Here is a 24440-nt window from a genome sequence, read left to right on the forward strand (position 1 = left end):
TATTTTGCTTTCTGTAAACACGCTAGCTAGATCATTTTTGAACGTCATGTAGCTAGTTCCCAATGCATTTGAACAACCCAAACCCTTAATGCTACAATCTCAAAACTTCCATTTGGTCACTGTCGGGGCTTGTATGCGTGAATAACAAGACACTTGTAGTCCTTGATCGCCCTTTCGCTGCGACGCTTCCTGAAATCTTGCAGAACGTCTTCTGTGAACGTGCGCAGCTTTGCTTTTTCTTCTTCTTTCAGCAAGGGGTAGACCGGGTTCAAGAGGCATAAGAAATCTGGGAATGAGAAGATTAAAAATATATGATATATATTTGACCCAAGAGTGTTCTTTCTTATTCGCGTTTTGTCTCGTCACCGCGAGAAATATCCATCCTTCTGCGTTAGGTATGGACACATAGATGACTTATGTTTGTGGGGAGAAATTGGTAACGTGATTAACGTTCTTTTTCTCCAAACATTACGTGGGAACTACAAAAAAACGTGACCCTGCAATACGGTTTACATTTCACGCAGCCTCTGAACCAAACGTCAACAGAGAGCAGAAATATCAGAGTTGTGCCTGCCTTCTTGGTTATGCTGTCATGATCGCCCGCAATAATACAAAGAAAACAATCCTTACCGTCAATTTGACAAAAGTAATGAGTTCTGTAGAAAGAAGCACAATTTACTGAGGACATCACAGAAGGTCTGTTCTCTTGAATACCTTAAACCTGAAGCCGGTAACTTTTCAGGAAGATTATGCCGCTGTTAGTATCCATAAGTGTAAGGATTCAGGTAAACATTTGTTGTTGCGTTTGAAAGGTACGTTTATTTAAGTCATCATCATCATCATCATCATCATCAGCCTTACTACACCCACTGCAGGGCAAAGGCCTCTCCCATATCTCTCCAATTAACCCTATCCTTTGCCATCTGCATCCACCCTTTGCCTGCAAACTTCTTAATCTCATCCGCCCACCTAACCTTCTGCCGCCCCCTGCTACGCTTACTTTCTCTTGGAACAGACTCCGTTACCCTTAAGGACCAGCGGTTATCTTGCCTTCGCATTACATGCCCTGCCCAAGCCCATTTCTTTCTCTTGGTTTCGACTAGGATGTCATTAGCCCGTGTTTGTTCCCTCACCCACTCTGCCCGCTTCCAATCTCTTAATGTTACACCTATCATTTTTCTTTCCATGGCTCGCTGCGTTGTCCTTAACCTAAGCTGAACTCTTTTCGTTAGCCTCCAAGTTTCTGCCCCGTAGGTGAGTACCGGTAAGATTATGCTGTTGTACACTTTCCTCTTGAGGGAAATTGGTAAACTGCCACTCATGATCTGCGAGAATTTGCCATATGCGCTCCAGCCCATTCTTATCCTTCTAGTTATCTCCCTCTCATAATCTGGATCAGCTGTCACTACCTGCCCTAAGTAGACGTATTCCGGCACAATTTCTAGGCTCTCGCTGCCAATTGTGAACTGTTGTTCCCTTGCTAGGCTGTTGAACATTACCTTGGTTTTCTGGATGTTAATTTTTAGACCCATCGATCTGCTCTGCCTGTCTAACTCGTTGATCATGATTTGCAGTTCACCTCCTGAGTGACTCAGCAAGGCAATGTCATCAGCAAATCGCAGATTATTTAGGTATTCTCCATTTATTCTTATTCCCAACTGTTCCCAATTCAGGCTTCGAAATACCTCCTGCAAACATGCGGTGAACAACATCGTCTCCTTGCCTGACGCCCTTCCTTATTGGAATTTTATTGCTGACTTTATGGAGGACTATAGTAGCTGTGCAGTTGCTATATATATCTTCCAGTATTTTGACATAAGGCTCTTCTACCCCCTTATTTTATTACGCAATGCCTGTATGACTGCTGAGGTTTCCACTGAGTCGAATGCTTTCTCGTAATCAATGAAAGCTATATATAGAGGTTGGTTATATTCTGCGCATTTCTCTATCACCTGATTGATAGTATGAATATGATCTATTGTGGAATATCCTTTACGAAAGCCTGCCTGATCATTTGGTTGATTAAAGTCTAACGTTGCCCTGACTCTATTAGCGATTACCTTAGTAAATACTTTGTAGGCAACGGATAGTAAGCTGATCGGCCTGTAATTTTTCAAGTCCTTGGCGTCTCCCTTCTTATGAATTAAGATAATGTTTGCATTCTTCCAAGCTTCTGGTACAGTTGAGGTCATAAGGCATTGCGTATACAGGGTGGCTAGTTTTTCTAGCACGATGTCCCCTCCATCCTTCAACAGATCTGCTGTTACCTGATCCTCCCCAGCTGCTTTTCCCCTTTTCATTGCTTCTAAGGCTTTCTTTACTTCATCTTTCGTTACTGGCGGGATGACGCATTGCTGTGCACTGCTGTCTTTCTCATTAGCGCTCTGATTACATTGGCTACTGTGCAGGTCTGTGTAGAACTCTTCGGCTACGTTAACTATCTTATCCATATTGCTAATGACATTGCCCTGCTTGTCTCTTAATGCATACATCTGGTTTTTACCTATGCCTAGTTTCCTCTTCACTGTTTTTAGGCTACCTCCGTTCTTTATAGCTTGCTCGATTCTCTCCATATTAAACTTCCTTATGTCGGCTACCTTGCGCTTATTTATTAACTTTGATAGCTCCGTTAGTTCTATTCTATCGGTAGTGTTAGATGCCTTCATGTTTTGGCGCTTCTTAATCAGATCTTTCGTCACCTGAGATAGCTTCCCGGTATCTTTTCGAACTGTCCTATCGCCTACTTCTACTGCGCACTCCGTAATTATTGATGTCAGGTTGTCGTGCATTGAATGAACATCAAGATCATCTTCCTCAGTTAAAGCCGAATATCTGTTTTGCAGCGCTATCCTAAACTCCTGTGCTTTCCCTCTTACGGCTAACTCGTTAATGTTCTTCTTCTTCGCTAGCTTCTTCCGTTCCCTCTTCAAGTCTAAGGTAATTCTAGACCTTACCATTCTATGGTCGCTGCAACGCACCCTTCCGAGGACGGCCACATCCTGAATGATGCCAGGTTTAGCGCATAGTATGAAGTCGATTTCATTTTTAATCTCACCATTGGGGCTCTTCCAGGTCCACTTCCTGTTTTCTCGTTTGCGGAAGAAGGTATTCATGATCCGTAAATTATTTCTATCCGCGAATTCGACTAATAACTCTCCCCTGCTATTTCTAGAGCCTATCCCATAGTAACCTACCGCGTGGTCGTCAGCCTGCTTCTTGCCCACCTTCGCATCGAAGTCGCCCATCAGTACAGTGTACTGCGATTTTGCTTTATTCATTGCTGATTCTACGTCCTCATAGAAGCTTTCAACGGTCTGGTCATCATGGCTGGATGTGGGTGCGTAGGCCTGCACCACTTTCAGCTTGTACCTCCTATTCAGCCTAATTACTATAGCTGCTACCCTCTCGTTAATACTGTAGAGCTCCTCTACGTTGCCAGCTATATCCTTATTGATGAGTAAACCCACACCTAGTTCTCGTCTATCCTCTATCCCGCGATAGCACAGTATGTGTCCGTCCTTTAGTACTGCATACGCCTCACCTGTCCTCCTAACTTCGCTAAGCCCTATCACATCCCATTTAATTCCCGCTAGTTCCTCAAACAGCACTGCTAGGCTAGCCTCACTAGCCAAAGTTCTAGCGTTAAACGTTGCCAGGTTCAGATTCCAATGGCGGCCTGTCCGGAGCCAGAGATTCTTAGCACCCTCCGCTGCGTCACAGGTCTGACCGCCGCCGTGGTCAGTTGCTCTGCAGCCGCTGGGGACTGAGGGCCGAGGGTTAATTGGTTTGATCATAGAAGGTTGTGGCCAAGTACTACACCAGGGTGGCCAAATCCTGCTCTGGTGAGAGAGTGCGTTGTCGGTTCTGGACACCGAGATAAGGCCGCACTCCAGGCCTGGTTATGCAATTCCATCGACACGCGGATTTTTTTTTTTAAACCCGGTGGAGAGTTGCGCGGCACCAGGATTTGAACCCCAGTCCTCTTGCACGCGAGGCGGATGTTCTACCTCTACGCCATCGCTGCATTCTATAAGTTATTGAAGTAGTTGATTACATTTAGTCCTGCGCTAACGCCCTGCTTTCACGGCTGCTTTCACGCCCTGCTTTAATTTGTCGCAACAAGGATCGCCCCGAACCACTCAGAGCTCTTAAATTAATGTTTTTGAAGTAAAAGAAGAAATCCTGTGCCTTGTCGTTAGGTGAGAGTGACGTAAGACGCCAGTCATGAACGTTGGCACCGCAGCAGAATTACAATGTTTCGTGGCTCGGTAGTAACTGCTTTCTATCCTCTTGTGGACTGTTTTGATGAATGATCAAGCTCGACTGAACTCTTCAGTTCATGCGTCAAATTTGATCCTCGTCATATCGTTTCTATTTCATGATGCCTATCTAAAGAGGCATCACAAAAACGATAAGACAACGGCACATCTGCATTTCTTTCCAGCAACACAATGATGCACAAGACAGCTAGTGCTCTCATTCACGCTCTTCATAGAATGCATGCTCTGCATAAAATGACAGTTTTCGGCACGACAACTGTTAATGCACTGACACACAAAATTGGTTCCTTCGACAATGAGACCCATCGTTTCAAGGTGAGATAAATTGATATCTTTCATAATAAAAACATCTGCTTGGCATGAATAGCACAGCGAAATTAGAGAAATATGTGTTCCGTATTCTGTTCAATTCTCATGTACCCCAACCACCCCCCTCTCCCACGGTGTAAACATACCCCTCCCTCACCCTCTGCTCTCATAAGTTCAAAAGCGAGAAGTTCAAAGCATGCACGAAACAAAATAAATAAATAAAACTTTTTAAATAGCAACACTGTGCATATAGCAAAATTTTTTTCACAGTTTGCAATTGTATTTGGCAAGTAAAGACACGTAGTAAAATAGCAGTTGCGAAGGGAGTAAAATATTTGTGGTAAATTTGTATTTTATTGTGTACCATCAGTTAAAAGCAAAATACGAAATAAGTGCAAGCGGGGACTGCATGAGAAATACTCAGATGATTCATACAGTTTTAGCGCAGAAGGTCGGTGTGAGTAAGGAACGTTTTCGTGTAAATACTGACAATCTCTACTTTTCGCCGCGGATGTGCTGCGCTAGGTGAGCGAAAGAAAAAAAATACGCAAGCAAAATTTGTGCAGCGGACTGAATAACCTGTATGGCTGTCATTAGCGAAAGTTTTGTCCTACACCAACAAACTTTCACTAACATATAAAAAGTATCTTGAAACCTTGTCCATTTGGTTCTTCGCACGATATCAATAAACAATATTTTTATAGACTGAAAAAACACGAAGCCGTCAGTGGTGCGAGAATGAGCCCATACGCTAAGGCAACAGGAAATAAAACATATGCCAGAGCATCTGTTATTTGTCAGATCGCCATATGTGTATTTAATGGAGGTGCTCTGTTCGTCATGATCAAAGCCTGAAGCCTCAAAGCCTCCAATCTTCGGACTCGCGGGGACTGAAATTTGATGCCACTATTAATTCGTTCATATATATTAGAAGCGTTTATACAATGGCTAGCTTTTGGTTCACGCAGGAAAAGATCATTGTTGCCATTAGCCATCACATTAATTTCTTCTCTGTCCGCAGCCTCGTATATTTGAGCAGATGTGCCTAAATATTTAACTGGTAACATTATTATAACCTTCTAGGACTGAAATATATATGAGTAAATAATTAGGTATTTGTGATCTTACAACTTACGTCGGCCACACGCACAGAGCCTTAATTCGTAAAACAAAGTTGTAAAGCAGTCATAAGCTATCCTATTACTAACTGTGACTGCTTGTTAGCTACATTGTTATTGAATAATACCTTCCCAATAGTAGAGGCATTTAAAACAGGTCATCAAAGCCTTTAAAAACCTCAGTCGCTCGTCACTCCATCTTATTAAACGCCCTTGACGGGAACCATAACTTAATGACATAATTTATATGTAACACCAAAAGAAGTGCTAAATAGATTTATACATTAACAGCTTTGCTGCGTCATCGAAATACCGCCTTACATTTATAAGCATGCAGCAAACACCGTTACTTCTCGTTAATTCCCGTAAACCTTATTCGCTAGGTCAGAATATATCACGGCCCAATTAGGTAAGTTGGAGAATAAAGAAGGCATTCAGAGCATATATCAGTTAATAACGAAGAAGCAAAGGATAATACTATGTTTTGCAAAAAGCCTACTACCATGTACAAATTTTAAGTGTTAGTAAATGTTTCTACTCCGCACATTACTGCCAATAAAAAGTTACTACCTACCCTACCGGTAAGTACGACATTTCTTTTAGCTCCCTAGGACAGAGTGACTGAGCAGGCAAGTCTTAAAAAAGACGGGATTGCTTTGAGAATCATGAGGCCAACCACTAGTCGCCTGAAGCAAACAAAGCATATAGGATGTTTTTATTTCTTTAGTCTAATTTTGGATGGTGATTAAGGTGACAATAATAGTGTAGCTATTTATGACGGAAAAATAATGAATTACAAATCAGAACAAGAAAAAACTACATGCAATCGGTATTATCAGAATTCACGACCTATAAAAACAACCTTTCCTTGGATTCGATGACAGCTCAATTTTGTCATCCGTAGGACAGGCTGACCTCATATAAATGGCGGTGTCGAAGCTGTTTTTGGCGCTTCTGCTTCTTTCCTGCTTAGGGAAAAATACGTGGTAATTTGACCTGATTGTAAAGAGCAAATTACAAACTAACTCAGGGCAGTTGTTAACAATGAATATTCATTTAAGATTATCATGGGGAAAACAGGGAGAAACATGAAAGCCCATGAGGCTTTCTACGAGCAAAACGTACCAAGAGTAGTCGCCTTGTTGACTCCCGTGTCACCAGTAACACGGAATACTTCGCACGCTAGAGGCATAAGGTTTGTCGCATTTACGACATTTCTCAGATGAGAGCGTAAAGATGTTACGTCCATCATGTTCCTGGTTTCTGGGAGCACTTGCAGCAGAACCTGTTGAAGAACAATAGTAATTGCGTCTCTAAGGACTGAAATATATGTTCAAAGGTTTCAAAGAAACGTCATTTTTAAGCATTAAAAAAGGCAGGCTACCATACTTACGGAGCCCATGACACAGCTGCTTTTCAAAATTAGTTTGGTTCCACTCAGCTACAGCAAAGGATATAGGAGCCGATGCTCCCAGAAATTTTTAAGTAACAATTTCTGGTTTGCTGGACATCAAGCCATCAATTTACAGAGTTCAAACGCTGAGGTTTCTGCTCCGTCTAGCCATGTTTACATCACCCGCTGTCCTTTTTCAATCTAAATTGCTGGACTACACCTCTGAGCGAGTAATGAGTTCATTGTTCTGATCAGCGGCTACTTTGCAGCCAAGTGCTTTGAAATGGATGCTACATTTTATCTTCTACATAGCATTCAAGGAAGCAGAACTGCGCTTTCTCACATTGCGCAAAACTTTTCAATAGTTGCTTCAAAAATGAAAACTGGTTTTTGGGCAAAGGAAATGGCGTAGTATCTATCTCACATCTCGGCAGACACCTGATCCGCGCCGTAATTGAAAGGATAAAAGAGGGACTGAGAGAAGAAAGGAAGAAAGTGGTGCCGTATTGGAGGTCTGTAGAATATTTTCGACCACCTGAGGATCTTTAACGTACACTGAGATCGCACAGCACACGGGAGCTTTTGCGTTTCGCCTCCTTCGAAACACTGCCGCCGCGATCGGGTTCGGACCTGGCTACTCCTCCTCAGTAAAAAGTCGCTTTATTAGGTCGACCAGGAGAACAGGTCTCTGTAAAGGTACAGTACTCACGGATTGAAATAGGACATTCGGAGTGCGTGGCCGTCGCTTCATGGAGCGCCGCCCGTAGACGCTCATGGAACCAAGGTGGTGCATTGTGGTATGGCGTGAGAGGGAGAACATCTACAAAGCAGAATTGTTCCTTCCAGTAGCCAATCAGCCGGCCTGTGGTTTACCACATGCCTGCGTGGCACTGCAAGGCTAGCGCTCCGAATGTCCTATTTCAATCCGTGAGTACTGTACATTGCTAGCTTGAAGGAGTTGGGAATGCTGCGGAAGCCGTCTGATGAGCTTAGTTTTATCAGGTTGAGCTCTTTTAAGTAGCCGCAAGGAATTAAGCGGTTCAGATAAGGCAGTCAATCAGTAACGTACAGCAAGAGTACCTCCTTGTGTACTTTAGGCACAATAATGGAACGTATACACTTAGAACTTTCCTCTTTTCATTATGTGAAGCTGTACCCTCTCTAAGACTTTTCTTTTTTTCATTTAAACCCACATTTTCAGCAGGAAAAAGTTCCGGATGATGATCGATTTATATGGTTCAAAAAGGAGGCGTTATCCGCCCTTGTATGCACCAACTTTATTACTAAGAAAAGTAGAAATAAGAAAATCACAAATGACAGAAAAAAAGATCAGAATGACAAGGTCAAGTTTGTGTTACAGGTCAAGCAACGCAACGTAGCGGGTATCAATAAACTTCATAGAAACAATGACGACAATCGCTTTTTGAATGGTCTCTGTATTTTCCGCCACAATCACATTTGCCGCGTTTGAAATCAGGAGGACATTGAAATTTCAGGATAACACGAAAAAGTAAGAACCACGAATATAATATCAATCTTAAATTTCGGGACATGAATCACAACATTTAGTGCCATTCATAGGCCTCTATGTTTTCGTATCTAAAGTCTTATTTTCCTCCTTTCCTATCACTTCGTGCAAACATGCACTGATATTATAGCCTTCAAGGTTTCACTCTTTTCATGACATCGTGTGTCGTTGCCATACACGTAGCAGCGTTGCCTGAAGATAGCTGCTAATTAGCTTCTGAGGCCAGTTTTTCCCGCTCGCCCATAATAAATTTACAGCGTACGCTCGGGAATTTTTTTCTTCAGTGCATTTTACAGCGCTGCAGACCTGATGCCTGGACCATCGGTTTGCTTATCTGTTTACGTATTCGCTATGCTTGTGTAGTGAGGAAGTAATCAGGTTATTAGGTGGCAGTTTTTTCGTGCCGTACTCGAAATAGATTGTAAGAGGACCTTGGTGTGGGCTAGTTGGTTCATACTGCTACGACACAGACTGAAAAAGCGCAACGTAACTAGGACGAGTAGAAGAAACACGAAACACATGACATGCGCTTCCTGTGCCTGTTCTGTGTTTCGTGTTTCTTCTACTCGTCCTAGTTACGTTGCGCTTTGTCAGTCTGTGACGTAGCACTCGAAATAGAGTTCTTAAGTTCTCATAACTTAGAGAAAACGGCAGCGTTTATATGAATTCAAAGTGCTTAAAGCTCGTACTGTAGTTCTTGTAATCAAAGCATCATTTTGTGATTCCCAGTCTGCGTGCTTGAATTCGCTAGTCACAGGCTTCAATTTTCTGATTCGTCTCGTGTGGCTTTATGCTGGAGGTAAAGATTTACTCATTTACTCCCCTTTTATGAGTAATCTACACTTTCACCAGAAAAACGCAGAAGGAAGGTAATTAGAGGGCTTACAAGAAGATCTCCGAAGTATTTGCTCCAAAGTAATCTAAAACGTTGGAAGCCTGCTGATTAGTCGTTTCCAGATCGCCTTTAGAGTGCATCTGGTTCCCCGAGGCACACTGATGCAGAAGAGAATTTCTAAAAATCACGTAAACATCGGTAGGGTTGAGAGATATCCTAGTAGCATGAGATATGGAATTATGGTCGCCATTGCTTTTTCTTTTATATTAGCTTTTTAACTTATATTTCTTTGCGGTGTCAGTTACATACACCACTTTGCAACAAACACCTTTAAAAGTTAAATCTTGTTTCGTTCAGTTGCTTGGCTTCTGAAGATGTGTTCTGGCATATTAGGTTTTTACTTTACAATTTTTTTGCTGTGTCAGTTACATCTATAAGTTTGCAACAAACACCTTTAAAAGTTCAATCTTGTTTCGTTCAGTTGCTTGGCCTCTGGAGATGTGTTCTGGCATATTAGGTTTCTACTTCACTTTTTTTTTTTGCTGTGTAAATTACTTCTATCATTTTGCAGCAAGCACATTTATAGGTGAAAACTCGTTTCCTTCAGTGGCATGGTTATAGGAGATGTGTTCTGGCTACTGTTTTAAGTTTTTTTTTTCAATAGTGGTACGCGTCTTTTGAATATTTCTACTTTTTTAACTCTTCCTCTCGACTTCTCTCGATTACATTCCGCCAAAAAAGCTTATATCGTGCGTAACCTGGCAGCTGTTGCTCTCTGTATTCTAGTTCTTTCCAGAAAGCGATTCCCCTCACTTCCCGGTAGTCATTGCGTGTTGCCGTTTTGTAAGTGCCCTTGTATTGAATTGATTTCAGAGAAGCTTGAAAGTTACTTCAAAGTGTACAGCAGAACGTAAAGAATTAATATGAAGGTTATGCTACCGGGACGAGGTGGATATGGTGCTCAGCTGCTGATCAAAAAAACACCGATTTCAAATTTTGAAATTCGAAAATTGTAAGATCCCTCTACACAATTATTGCAGCTAATGATGGATTCTTCTCATATGTAGAGAAATATGTAGAATATGTAGAGCTCATTGTTAGGAACAGATGTCGCGAAGCGTTCACAACAGTAAAAAAGCAAGAAGCCGCCGGTGCTGCTATTTGTTTGAACACTTACGCCGGAGTACTTTTCCCATCTGGGCGAGTTAATCATGGCAGTGAAGACGTCGAACACGACTAGGTCACTTGAGAAGAGAAGGAAGCACTCCCCTCCAGGAGCCATCAGCGTTTCTATGTTCTTCAGTGCATGGCGGTGGTCGGCGATCCAATGCAGCGCCGAGAAAGAGTAGACCATCTGGAAGTGCCCCTCTGCGAGCACAAATCGTTCCACGTCTTGATCCGAAAGCAAATCCAGATTTCTATATTCGATCTTCGGATCCGAGCGCTTTTCGCGGGCGAACTTGAGCATCGCCTCCGAGTTGTCGACACCCACTAGCTTGCTACACCATGACGGCAGTCGGGGCAGGAGGTATTTAAGCGTGAAGCTGCAAGGAGGGCATAATTAATACCGGTGCATATTTGTCACCATTCGGTTAATTAAAATGTCCTGATTAAAGGTTTTAAAGTCAACATCAATTACCTAAGGAAGACGTAATCATTCGAAGCCATTTCATTTCTGAACACCTATTTATAGCTACATGTTTCAAAAAATAAGCTGAATGCCTTTCTTTTGCTAAACTGACATTGGAAGTATAATACATTGCAGTGCTACATTTTATAGTCAGCTTATCAGAGGCATCTGCGTTATTTATTATCGCTTAAGATAGTTATTCTATGCTAGTTGAGCGCATCGATTTCTTGCATATATTCGCTGCTGTCGCCATTAAATTAGTTAGAGTACATTTTCATAACAGACTAAGGCGCAAAGCGAAACAGCGCACTTTTCTAAACGCGCACGAGCAAGACTAATCTTATATAGGTCGCTAAGTCCATTGAATTTTTGGTGAATAGCCCGTCTTACCGCGCGAAAGCCCAACTCTAAGGAAGACACCGGCACTTCACCCTTGAAAATACTGAACTGAACTGAACTTGATTTTTATTTACCTAAAAGGCTGGTCGGTCACCCGGTCTAAAAGCTGCAACCAAACAGCTTGACGGGGCCCAGGTAACCCTTACAAGGCAGCATAGACGAGACCACTAAATAACATTAATACTAATAATAATGATGAAAAAAGGTTAATATGAAATATTCAGCTTTACAAAAAATAAGAAACACTTACAAGTAGGTCGGTAGAAAATGTGTACACAAAGACTGCATTTTTTGTTAGAGATTGACACAAATCGCATGAATAATGAGAAGGCAACTTGCTCCACTAGATATTGACGCCCACTCGCTCGGCATATCCTCACTAGAAGTTCTGACTCGCGATAAATTGAATATTTCTCTTGTAAATGTCGTTAAAATGCCGATGTACGCCCGTAGCGGAGGTTGAGCTGCAAGTTTGGGCATTTTCGCTTACCTGCTATGCTCTTGATTGCCATTCCGAAGAAACAACAATTATATAGCATAAATTCCCGCAAACATGTTTGAACTCATCCTGCGTGTTGGAAAGTTATTATTTCAACTTCCGTCTCTTTCTACTTAAGGCATGAGTACCATTCGTGCAACGGAAAGAAAAACAAAAATGCGCCAGGGATTCAACGCTCTTAAACCGATAGAAGTTATAAACAAGTGTTTAGCTTGGTTGGCTCATGTTTTTGCTCTGTGTCTAGCTTGTATTTAGTTTAACACACGGCGCAACCCGCTGCAGGAATAGCATATTGATCTCGTGCAGTGGCCAGCGAAGGTGATTTTTCGCACAGCCGCTGGTTCGAAACCCAGTCGCGGAAATACACATTTTTTTAGTGCGACCGCATTACACGGCAATGTCACGAGCTTCGTGTGAACAAAAAGTCCTCCGCATGATTACGTCGTTCTGTTAATATAAATGTGCAAAACCTTAGTTCTGTTAGATAGTGTGTGATGAGAGCTTGCTGTGGGAGAGAATTAATTGATGTGGTAATATTATTTAAATAATTAAATGAGAAAATTAAAATGCGAAGTCAAAATGACCAAGGACGTCGCCATAGGTTCTCCGCACGATTGTGTCGTTCTCTAAAGATATACGTGTGCTAAAGTTTGTATATTTTAGAGAGTACGCAATTTATGTTTTGCTGCTGAAAAGATTTGGCTGATGAATTATAAATAGTTAGCTAGTTAAACACGAAAATTACACTTTGACGTCGTAACAGTCTTTGTTTACGTCCCGTGTTTCGTGCCAGAAAAAGTTTCTCCACAAAATTACGTCGTTCTTTCATGTTAAGCATTGAAAAAGTTTGTGTTAGTGCGTGATGAGATCTTGCTGTCGGAAAGATTTGGTTGATGAATTGAAATTACTTCGTTAATTACACTGCAAGGACACAACAGCCAGAAAGCAACTCGATGTCAAAACAGCCACGGACGTCTACGTATTACCTAGACGTGAAAAATGGCATAAATAAAGTTGAAAATCCTGTTATAAAATAATATATTGTAAATATATTGAAGTAAAAAGCAAAGAAGAAATAAAAATGAAAGAAAAGTGAAAAATATTCAAAATATATAACACACAGATCGCGTGCTGTCGTCGAAAAAACCAGCGCTTAAGAAAGTTCCATGATTGGCACTCCTCCATGTAAGCAGAATTAAGTGCCCTGAAAATTTCCTTCTAAAGGTTGGCTAAGGTCACTCTCAAGGTCAAGCTTCATACAAAATTGCTATTTGGAACCGTGTTAACAAAGGGCACCTTAATGTTCAAGCTTTACGAATGTTTTGTGGTTGAAACGGTGTTAAGTAATGCTTTCGCCATACATACCATTTCGCATTAACGCTTTACATTGGGCAGCACTGAATCTCGCACGTGGTGCCGTGGAAACGGTACGCGACACACTGTTATTCATCAACCACACCAGCGACATCACTTCTCTCAATAGTTCTCAAGAAAGACTTAAAAGACGGCATAAGTAGTTGACGAATGTGGAGCTTTACCTGCCAGAACCGCATCCAACATCGATAAATTGGCTCCTGTGTCTAGCATAAATGTCTCCGGTTCCTTTGTTAGTCTTAAGGAAGTCCCTGCTGCGCAGAAAAGCAGGTTGGAATAAATCCAGCAATGCTGCTACACCAGGTGCAACGGGGGCGATGGCTTCGTCGTACATCTCCACACATTTTGCCACGCCATAGGTGTCACGGTACTCGCCAGGCGCCGGAGCGGAGTTGCCGTCTTCATTCACGGCTGCTGATGTGCTCATCCTCCTAAAAAAGCACGAAAACAAAAATGACTGCACTGTAAGATTTCTGCTTTATTTTTTGCCTTGTGGGCTCTGTCTATCGTATGTGTTACGACACTACATTCGTATATCATATGAATTATTAATAACATATATGTGGTGTGTAACGTTTTGAAGCGACACGCAATCTGTGAGCGACATTGTAGCTTATCATCTTACTTATCATTGCTTATCATCCACTGATGTTTCTCAGAACAAGAAAATTCCTGCAATTTGCCTCTATTATTGCAGTCGCCGTGGTCGCAGTCTGGTATCGCCGTCTTGCAGTAAGCAACCGAACTCTAAAGCCACTGAGCAACCATTGCAAGTCAGGCATCATTTTAAATATGTGGCACAACCGTGGTTATCGTGAAATGAAAGGAGCAAAAATAGTTATCCAGTGAGCTGTCGCCACGGCATATGTAACAATATGAACCAGGAGTTATTTGAGAGAATTGGGGACTCTGCAGCTCATAACACTTCCAATTCTTCGCGGTCGACCCAATCAAAAGCTGACGAGCTCTAGTCTTTAGTTAGCAAACTAGTTTTCCTGGCGTTGCAAGCATGAACCGTACATATGGTCAGCAGATTTATTTTTAGAAATTCCCCAGCATTAGCGGCCCCATTGTTGACCGACGTGAGTCATAATTTGCTGTGCAATAGGCTGCAGCCACTGGCAACATGAAGGTCAAAATAATATTTTTATCATCGCTTTCATCGTTACGTCATCTCTCAGGCATTAATGGCAATCCATCTACGCAGCATATGTATCGAAAACAGGTCTTTAATCAGTATGGCTGTTCAATTGTTTTTCAACTGTCCATAACAGATCCGCCAGCCTGCATGCATTTATAGCGGCTCGCGCGGCATACACATTTTGGTACTATCAGGGAGGATGGGCCTCGCACTTAGCTATAGCTGTAGTAAGTATAATAGGTAGTTACTGCATCAGTAGACTTGAGTGGTAAACTCTAAAGATGTAATTGCTGGACATTGAATCATATGAAATGCTCACGATAGAAAAGCTACTAAGCCACTTCTGGCTTAGTAGCTGCACTGTAAATGCATTTTCAATTGCGTTTTTCATTGCTTATTTTGTGGCATCTATATTGTTCGGTACTATTGTGCTTGCATTGCTTTTCCCCTGTATGTATTTCCCTCTCCTTCTTGGACATACGGCATGACCGCAGTAATCAATAAATAAAAATAAATAATAAATGTTATTATGTGGTGCTGCTAAATTCAGACTATCGCCGAGTACATCACGGACATGACACGCCGCACAGCTATCGCTTAATTTTGCGATGCACGCGCCATACCACAACCCTCACGCTGGGTTTGTCGAATAATAATTGTTAGCAGGATGTTTACAGTGCCACAGCATGACACATAGAGAAGATACATAGGACACTGCTACTTACTTTTAAGAATATTTCCAGCTACGGAGCCACCGTTACCATAGAATGTTGAAATTTGCATGATAAACTGTAGGGAACAGGCGGCAGGTCACAATATCTGGTTTACCCGGTTTTTAGTAATACAACACGAGCACCGACATTTCGCTCATCCCCTTAAGACCAAGGGAGAATAAGTACTCGCCGAGATTTTCAACCTACGCACGGAGCACATAGCGGCGCAACCCGCGCATTCCATTATTTTTCAAACGCTTCGCGCAGCCCGTGACTCATTAATTCGCATATCGCAATCCTTGCCTCCTTCTGGGAAATACTATTGGTGTTAACTGCTAGCAATATGTGGACAATTTTTAAGGAAACGTGCAGTCAATTTTTTTTTTGTTCTTACCTTCGAAACATTTCACATGGCACGATCCGCTGCCGCAAATCAGGAAGGCGGGAACGTTTATCGGAACACCTTAGCAGAAAACGGTCGACCTGGACAATGCGTTTTGTGCATGCGCCAACTATCGCCGCATTGGCCTATTCGATACGTCATAGGATGCTGATCATAGGATCAGTGGAAACCACCATGATGTTACCAGAAAATACGAAAGGTGCACAAGTCCTTGCTCTGTTGTTTTGTAGCGGTGCAACATGAGGTAGAAATAGCAGCGTCTCGTACGGGCATGTGGCTTTATACTGACGATGCAGTCATTACCGTGCTGATTCCGGAGCGAAGGCAGAGGTGTTAAGCAGCGCGCGCTTTCTTACAGCTTTCGAAATTGTTCTCTTTTTTCCTATCTTGCTGCTAAAAACCAAGACAGTATCACGAACTGCACAATAATTGTAGGTCAAGGGCATCAGCTGCTGTGCGTGACTGCCTCCTTGTTTGAAGTCATAAAACGTTCTCTCCCTTTCGAAGTAAAATAATATCGTTTTTGATAGATTCTGGCCACTCAAGATCTTGAAAGGTCATGCGTATACTGCGTATAGGCATTGGTGGGAATTCTTTCCAGGTGAAGCTCACTAGCCGGCTTCGCCATCTCTTGTGGCATTCTGTACATATTCTTTTGTCATCAGCGGGATCACCAAATCCTCTACATCACCTCTTCCTTCACAGTCGTGCTAGTTATTTTGTTTACCATATTTTTATTTTTAGTGTTACGTGACTTTTTTCAGTGCGTTATCCACTCTTCTCACGACACTTCGTGATGCCCCTTAGCGCGTAGAAAAGTGTTCCGATTATTAGTTTCTTCCTCGACGGTTTTGTCTTGCATCTTTTGTGCCGAGAATGGGACATGGAAATCAATTTTATAAATCAACTTTTCCACATGCTACTGAATGGAAGACAGTGCTGTCATTTTACCATAACATTGGAAGTAACAAGTTAACAAATCTCGGTACCTTAAAGAATTTAAGAGCCAGCTGCGCCGAATTTACCCAGCTCTAAACATAGTGACATGTGTGCTCTACTCGAGAGCGTCCAGAAAACTAGAATACGTCTTCCCGGCGAAAAACTTAAATCTTGCAAAGAAGCTAGCTAATTGGCCCACAAAACAATCATAATCTCATACTTTGAGTATGTTTGCGTTACCTGGTGCTACCATCAACTATTTTAAACTACATAATACAAGTAACTCAAAAATGGTTGCTGATTAATTTTCGTCAACGTTCAAATAGCAGACTTGGTAACGGCATTGCTACGCTCATGTGGGTTTGAATTACTGGGAACATGTAGGCAAGAAGCAACGCTAGAGCTTTTTTTTTCAGATTGTTCGAAATCAATTTAAGCTACAAAGGCATAAATAGGCCCTGGTCCCTGGGGAACAGAGCACGAGAATAGACCGTGAAAAAGCAATCAAGGCTTACGACACACGCGCTGAATATTTACGCTGCGCTTGTTTTCCTCACATCATTGAGATGTGGAATTGCGTGCCTGCGGATGTTACTGATCATACATGTGTAGCAATTCGACCGCAGGACTGATATTTTATGTCGTGGGCGTCTAACTTGATACTCCGACGTTTCAAATTTAGTTGTGTTGCAGGAGGTTGCTGAATGGGTCGGTTTTGATTTTATGCATGTTTGGCAAACACAGCGCGAATCAGACAATCAAGATAACGCTTACGAGCGCTCCATCATTTGATCATATTTTTTGTCCTAGTGTTTCTAGTTTAGGGACGTTTAAGATCCCAAAGTGACTCAGGCTCTGAGAGCCACCGAGCAACCGAGCGCCATAACCACTGTGCCACCGCGGCGGCCGCGTCCTAGTCTTTCTCACACTGTATTTGCCAATTAATCATCGTTTCATAATGTGTTGAGGTCTTTCCGTCTCTCTAACCACACTCAGGTAAGGTTATCAAGTATCGATAAAAAAGTGTTTTTGTCAATTTTTCCACTCTATATGCATGTTTGCACAATAGCATCTCTACTGCTCCGCGACCGCCCTGGCCAACTTTGTCATACCTACTTAGCTTTAAGAAAAAAGCGAGATTGCTAAACTAAGAAATTAGCTTTACATTGGGGCGGCTTAAATACCAAATGCCGAACCGGAACCACAGCTTGCCCACCTCGAATAAATTATTTATCGCCGTAATATATTGGATGTGCAATTAATATTTCAGCAGAGTCAAACACGGGGAGTTTTTGCAGTTGGATAACTTTGGCAGGCCGCACGTACGGGTCGTGATGGTTCTGTCGACATAGTTAAAATAGGTGTGAAGTACAAAATGTTGTCAGGCGTCTTTATGGCCAAATTATATCAGCATAGTGTGTGATCGGAGAAAGAATAAATGAAACGGGATGCAACTACAAGAAATGTAGGCGAAATTACAATATGTACAGGCCATCTTCAATAATGGAAGTTACAAACATGGCCACACGAATAAATAAATAATTTGTTTTTCGGAAAAGGAAATGGTGCATTATCTTTGTCATATAACGTTGGACACCTGAACCGTGCTGCAAGGGAAGGGATGAAGGAGAGAGTGAAATAACAAAGGTAGAAAGAGGTGCCGTAGTGGAGGGCTGCGGAATAATTTCGACCACCTGGGGATCTTTAACCTGCACTGACATCGCACAGCACATGAGCGCCTTAGCGTTTTGGCTCCATGAAAACGCAACCGCCGCGGTCGGGTTCGAGCCCAGAAACTCCGGATCAGTAGCCGAGCGCCCTAAGGACTGAGCCACCGCGGCGGGGTATATAATACTATGCTGATTGTGTTTTCCGTCAAACCTCATCCAAAAGGACAGAAAGATCTTTTTTTTCTCTGTGAAAGGAAATATACATTCATAATCATCCTCCTAACTACGCCCACTGCAGCGGAAAGGCCTCTCCCATATCTCTCCAATTATCCCTATACCACTAGAGGCGCGACCACACACTCACCGCAAACTTCTTAATTTCATTCGTCAACCTAACTTTCAGCCGTCCCTGCTACGCTTCCTTCCTTGATATTCAGTCCTGTATTTTTATTGACCAAAAAAGATCTTGCGTTTGAATTACATGTCCTGTCCAAGCTCCTGCGTCCTCTTGATTTTTACTATAGGGTGTCACTAAGATGCGTTTCTTCTCTGATCCACTACGCCCGCTTTTGGTCTCTTAACATTACACGTCTTATTTTTCTTTCAATAGCTGGCTCTGTTGTCCTTAAGATGAACCCTTTTCGATGTCTTCCACATTCCTGTCCCATAGGTGAGCTGGCTAGGTAGATTTTTAAACCCCTCTCTTGAAGGATAGTGGCAATTTAGCATTTATAATCCGAGAGAACCTTCCAAGTACGCTCCACCCCATTCTTATTCTTCGACTTATTTCGCCCTCGTGATTTCGATCTCTGTTCACTACCTCCCCTAAGAGGACGTATTACATGACCACCTCCTGCACCTACCTATTATTTTAAACTTCTGTTCCCTTCCGAGACTGCGAATGTTTCTTTGGTTTTCTACATTTTAAGCGATAAAAAGAGCATAATTATTTTTATTCAATGAGCGAGCCACATCGTTGGGTAATAAATAAGAGTCTCGAATAGAGTACAATAAAGTTATTGTTTTTTCTTGTGTCGGATGTACAGAGTGTAATTTTAAATAAAACTTTTTGCTGGGCTGGTTGGTAACACATAATTGAAAAAAATATAGCGGAAGAGACGAGCACGGAAGGAAGACCCCACAAACACGAAGCGTTCTTGTTTGTGGTGCCTTCCTCTCGTCGCTTTTGCGCTACAATTTTTCAACTGTGTAATTTATCATTTCGAATGCAAATATTTATGTGTTACCTTGTGAGCGACGTATCTGTGATGAGTAATTTTAACCCTTCGTACCAGCCTTCCCTTCAGTAAATATAATTGTTAATATATATGAAGCAACGTACTGTTTCTACTTCTGTGTTGTCAATTTTTGATATACCCGGGTATAATCAGCTCCGACAACACATTTATTACATTTGCAAAGATATTCTCGTTTTATTTTAAGAATCGTAGTCCACAATAAAACAAACGCTTATATCTATCATTTGGCAGACAGTGTTAATAACATTTGAGAACAAAAGAGACCAACGCTCAACGTAAGCTATGTGCACTTTTTCATTAAAAATTCTCCATTCAGTTAGCACAGCAACATATACGCTGTGTTCACCATGTTTCGTTTAAAATTATGAGTTTTTTCTTTTTGGGCAGGTTAACTAAGCACAGCCTGTAACAGGTTTCGCAGGCTGGTGTGGTCAAGTTCGGTTATTACTCTTAGTTACGTGGAGCCAAATGTGGAATTTGGTTTAACCGTTTTAAGCCCCAACATATATTCTCCAAAGTTTTTGCTATTCGTCATTTACATTATTGGTCGTTTTTTTTTGCGCATTGTGCCAGAATATAGCAGATACTACAGCTCTCCAGAAGTCTTTTATCTTGTATAAACCTCAGTAGACTAAATAATACTGATCTGTCTCTTTCCGATTAGCCTATTGTTTTTGAGGGGCAATATCTTGGCTCTACTGTATGAAGAAAGCGGCAATACCCGGATTCTCTGCCAATCACACGAGTATGAACTTTGTTTTTTTCTCTCTAAATAAACTCGAGTAGGTCAAGTCATTACTAAAAAAAATGCCATTTCCTGCAATTGCGATAGCTGCTTACAAAGTACTTGTGCTTACCTGTCTTCTTTTTGTTTCTTTTCATTATCTTTGCACTATTGCGTCCGACATAAGTGATCATTGTCCAGTTTTCATGGCATATTCTACCCACTCACCCAAATCTATCAAACAAAAACAGTCCTTTATTGCTCAGCACATCACCCAGAATGGTTTACAGGCATTTCAGCAGGATATTCTTTCACAAGACTGGTCACCTGTGACCAATGAAACGGATGTTAACGATGCCTATAATGAATTCATTACACGTTTTGTGTGTGTGTACGCTAGGCATTTTCCATTGAAGATGCACAAACCTTCAAAAAAAGCCAGGAAACCATGGGTAACTCGTGACCATTTAAAGAAAATTACAAACAAAAACCGCCTCTATCATTCTTTCTTGAAGACACGCTTAGAAACAACCTTAAAAGAATTTAAGAAAGTCAGAAACGAAGTGAACAGTGAACTTAGACGGGCAAAGTGTGCATATTACGAGCATCTGTTTGCACATGTTGCCCGGCAGAGCCCAGACATTGCTTGGAAGGCTATGAACGACGTCCTCGGTCGTGAGAGCAAAAATTATATGCCAGATACTGTAATGGTAGATGGTAATGAATTACGGGACAAAGCTCTACTAGAACACTTCAATCATCAGTTTGTAAACGCTGCTGCCGCATGTAATGGCACCCCCTCCACAAATTCGCACCATAGTGTTGTCACTGAAACCATATTCCTCCAGCCAACTGATGAATCTGAGATATACAGTACATTTATGTGCCTGCGGAACAGTAAAGCATTAGACATTCACGACCTGCAGATAAGACCGGTTAAGTACGTTTTACCGATAATTAGTCCTATACTTGCACATATCTTTAATTTAATTCTAGAGTCTGGAACCTTTCCTGAGCAAATGAAAACAGCCAGAGTATCTGTTATTTTTAAAGGTGGCGAACGTAACTTGTCCACTAACTACCGCCCGATATCTGTGCTGCCTATCTTCTCCAAGGGAATTGAAAAAATCATTTTCACTCGGATAACACAATTTTTCGATAAAGAAAACGTTATCACAGCTGCACAGTACGGATTTAGGAAAGGCAGATCAACGGAATCAGCTTTGTTAGCACTTAAAGAAAATATCTTGCGGAATATTGAAAATAATTTGTTAACTGCTGCCCTTTTTGCAGATTTCAGCAAGGCATTTGATTGCTTACATCATAAAGTGCTCCTTAGTAAGCTGCAGTCATATGGCATTCGCGGTAATTGTTTGGCCCTGCTGGAGTCCTACCTCAGCCACAGGACTCAGTGTGTATATTTAAACGGTTATATGTCCTCCCTCCTACCAATTACTCACGGCGTTCCACAAGGTAGCATATTAGGACCGTTATTATTCAATACTTATATAAATGATCTTGTAAACATAGATGCCACAGTTCAATTTATAATATATGCTGACGACAGTACCATACTTATTCCCGAGTACAATGTGGACCGACTAATAATAAAATGCAATGAAGTCCTCCAGAAGTTATCCATATGGTCTCAGCTCAACGTAATTAAAATAAATACAATGAAAACAAAAGCAATGATATTCCGTGCCCAAAATAAACCTGTTGAAATACATCAGTCTATTAATTTTCAGTGCCATAACATCGAAATTGTGGACGTTCATAAAATCCTCAGTGCACATTTTTCTCAGAACTTAAGCTGGGATGCACACACTCACTATCTTAGGAAAAAACTATCCTCAGTTGCAGGCATGATATCGCGTTGTCGGAGACTGCTTCCAGTAAAAGCTAAACTTCAAGTCTATAATGCTTTATTCAATTCCTATTTAAATTACTGTTCGTTGGTATGGGCCACAACAACAAAGACAAACTTAGACAAACTCCATTTGTTACAAAAGAAGGTTATCCGCTACATTGGAAATATCGATCCAACAGCCAGTACTAAAGATGCGTTTGTTTCCTTTAATATCATAAGGGTTGATAACTTATACAAATATCGATTACTCCAAACATTCTTTTTTTCCTCTACTGAAGTCAAGAACTTACTCTCATCTCTGGCATTTTTAACACTACGTAGCACAGATATACACACAAGAAGTAAAGATGTCTGGGAAATCCCCCACTTCCGCACTTATTATAAACATCAATCATTAGCACATAACCTGCCATCAATGCTTAATATGTACCAAAACACAACTCGTCTGAATGCCAAGAAATTGCGCACGTACTTCATAACATTGTGAACCACATTTTGATGTTATACTTAGTTTTTTCTACTGTGCTTCCTTTGTTTACAATTTCGTACTGTTATTTATGTCAACTTGTACTATTTTTAACTATTTTTAGCTCATTTTGGTGAATATGGTGCATTACATACTGTATTATGTTGCCGCAACAAGATTTTTTGCGTATGGTGTACATTGCTTTATATTCACTTTTTTTTTCTCAACTTCACTATTCTGCCATGTAACGGTCTCCTGGGCCTCGTCAAGCTGCTCACCCAGCTTTTAGCCCAGGAGACCATTCCAGTTCTTTCTGGGAAAAATAAAGAATGATTGATTGATTGATTGATTGATTCATAGTAGGACGAAACATGGTCCACGCAGAAGGGCCAGGTACATAAAATGCACAACGCACGCTTGTTCGAACCCAAATGAGTTGTTGTCACGAAAAAGACGCCACAGAACAACGGGAACAATATGCAACGTAAACAAAGTAGCGCCTCGTCGACAACGTCAACAGACGGTTGAAAGCAGTCATCGGGGTCAAGCAGATGACATCATGCGGAGGTGTTCTCCAGTCTTTGAGCGTAAAAGGAGGAAATAGGCACTTATAGATATTTCTAGCAGGAAAGATTGCTTCAATACATTTTTCATGCTTACGACAAGACGAGACAAGTCGCCTCATATCCGGTGGTACGCACAACCCCTTACGGTATTGTCAACAAAAATACCGATGGGTGCACTTCAGTCTGTTATTAAATTTGTCCATTTATTTTAACAAATGCATTTTTTAACAATTCTGTCAGCGCAGACAAAGGCATAAATATTTGTTCTATGGGAACGTAAGAAGACCCCCACAAAAATACTTTTTTTTCTCTTTCAAGTCCACAGTACTGGTGCACCTCCCACCCTTCTTTTTAGTGCGCACCAATGGTATGGGTTTCGCACTTTTGCACCATAAGTGCCAGAACAGGTTCGCACGCACCTGCTTCTATACAGCTTTTATCACGTTGAACCTAGAGAGTACCGTGTAAGAAAACTTATCAGATTTTATTACTTGGCACAGTGCTAGCGAACGCTATATAGGTTTGGTACCCCTCCCCCCCCTTATCCATAACTTTGAAAACCTGCGAGGATGAAGCTGCTTCATATGTAGAGAGCACTGGTGCGACTCTAATGCGTCCTATTTGATTTTCATATCTATAATTTAAAGTAATATGCAGCTATACGCTTGTCGAATCAAATATAATCACGTATGTGCTCTTTTTCTACCAGGCTCTTGGATTATTTTCTATATTTACCCTGAAAGACCATAAATAGTTATTTCTGCAAACTCCCTTCGAACTGCCAATTAGAAGGTGACCGCTGAAACTCCTCTTTTGCTTGAATTGAGCTTATGAATATTCTCACCTTTCGAAGTGTAGATTTTTTCTAGCAATCAGTTTACAATGTGCTGCTCTGCGATCGCGCCACCCAACCTACTGAAAAGCCGCAGCTGAAGCCTTTCTGAAGTCAACTTTGTTTCTCCGCAACAGATGCAATGGCCCCATATATTTTTTACATGATGCCGTTGCAAGGTAGACAGGATGTCGGGTAGGATTTGGAATTTTTCCCGGTTGCTACAAATAAAATCGAAGCGATAAAAATATAGTTCAATGCTCTCTGTGAGGCATGTGAAGGATGTACTCCATCTGCAGGAAGTTGACGTGCCCGTAGTGGTTGCTGCAGCTAGTACTCCCAACAACTTGCATCTACAGCTACTCTGAAAATAAATGGAGAGCAATACTAGGGGGAAAAATATTAATTTCATCACCCTCATTTTATGCACACGTCAACAGATATATGCAGCCTACATGCAATTGTGCGAGGTTCGCAGTGCAGCAATAAATC

The 24440-nt window shown here is 41.6% G+C and overlaps 1 protein-coding gene across 1 annotated transcript; it reads right to left on the minus strand.

The window, feature by feature from the left end:
- Window positions 1-24037, minus strand: LOC144104610 (uncharacterized). Its single transcript, XM_077637720.1, has 5 exons — window positions 23961-24037; window positions 13530-13796; window positions 10641-11007; window positions 6833-6992; window positions 1-286 (listed from the first exon to the last, which is right to left on the minus strand). Exons 2-5 carry the CDS (start codon window positions 13790-13792, stop codon window positions 117-119), a joined length of 960 nt encoding a protein of 319 aa, XP_077493846.1. The 5' UTR covers window positions 13793-13796; window positions 23961-24037; the 3' UTR covers window positions 1-116.
- Between the last annotated feature and the right edge of the window lie 403 nt (window positions 24038-24440).

This window comes from Amblyomma americanum, chromosome 9, assembly GCF_052857255.1.
Source record: "Amblyomma americanum isolate KBUSLIRL-KWMA chromosome 9, ASM5285725v1, whole genome shotgun sequence".
Lineage (NCBI taxonomy): Eukaryota > Metazoa > Arthropoda > Arachnida > Ixodida > Ixodidae > Amblyomma > Amblyomma americanum.

What these genes read in the sequence shown, in the direction of transcription:
- LOC144104610 (XM_077637720.1), bottom strand. Translation starts at nt 13,792, where the DNA reads ATGAGCACATCAGCAGCCGTGAATGAAGACGGCAACTCCGCTCCGGCG. An exon ending in GTTGGATGCGGTTCTGGCAG is followed by an intron (nt 11,008 to 13,529) that starts GTAAAGCTCCAC and finishes CCCTCCTTGCAG; the next exon opens with CTTCACGCTTAAATACCTCC. An exon ending in CAACAAGGCGACTACTCTTG is followed by an intron (nt 287 to 6,832) that starts GTACGTTTTGCT and finishes TCTCATTCCCAG; the next exon opens with ATTTCTTATGCCTCTTGAAC.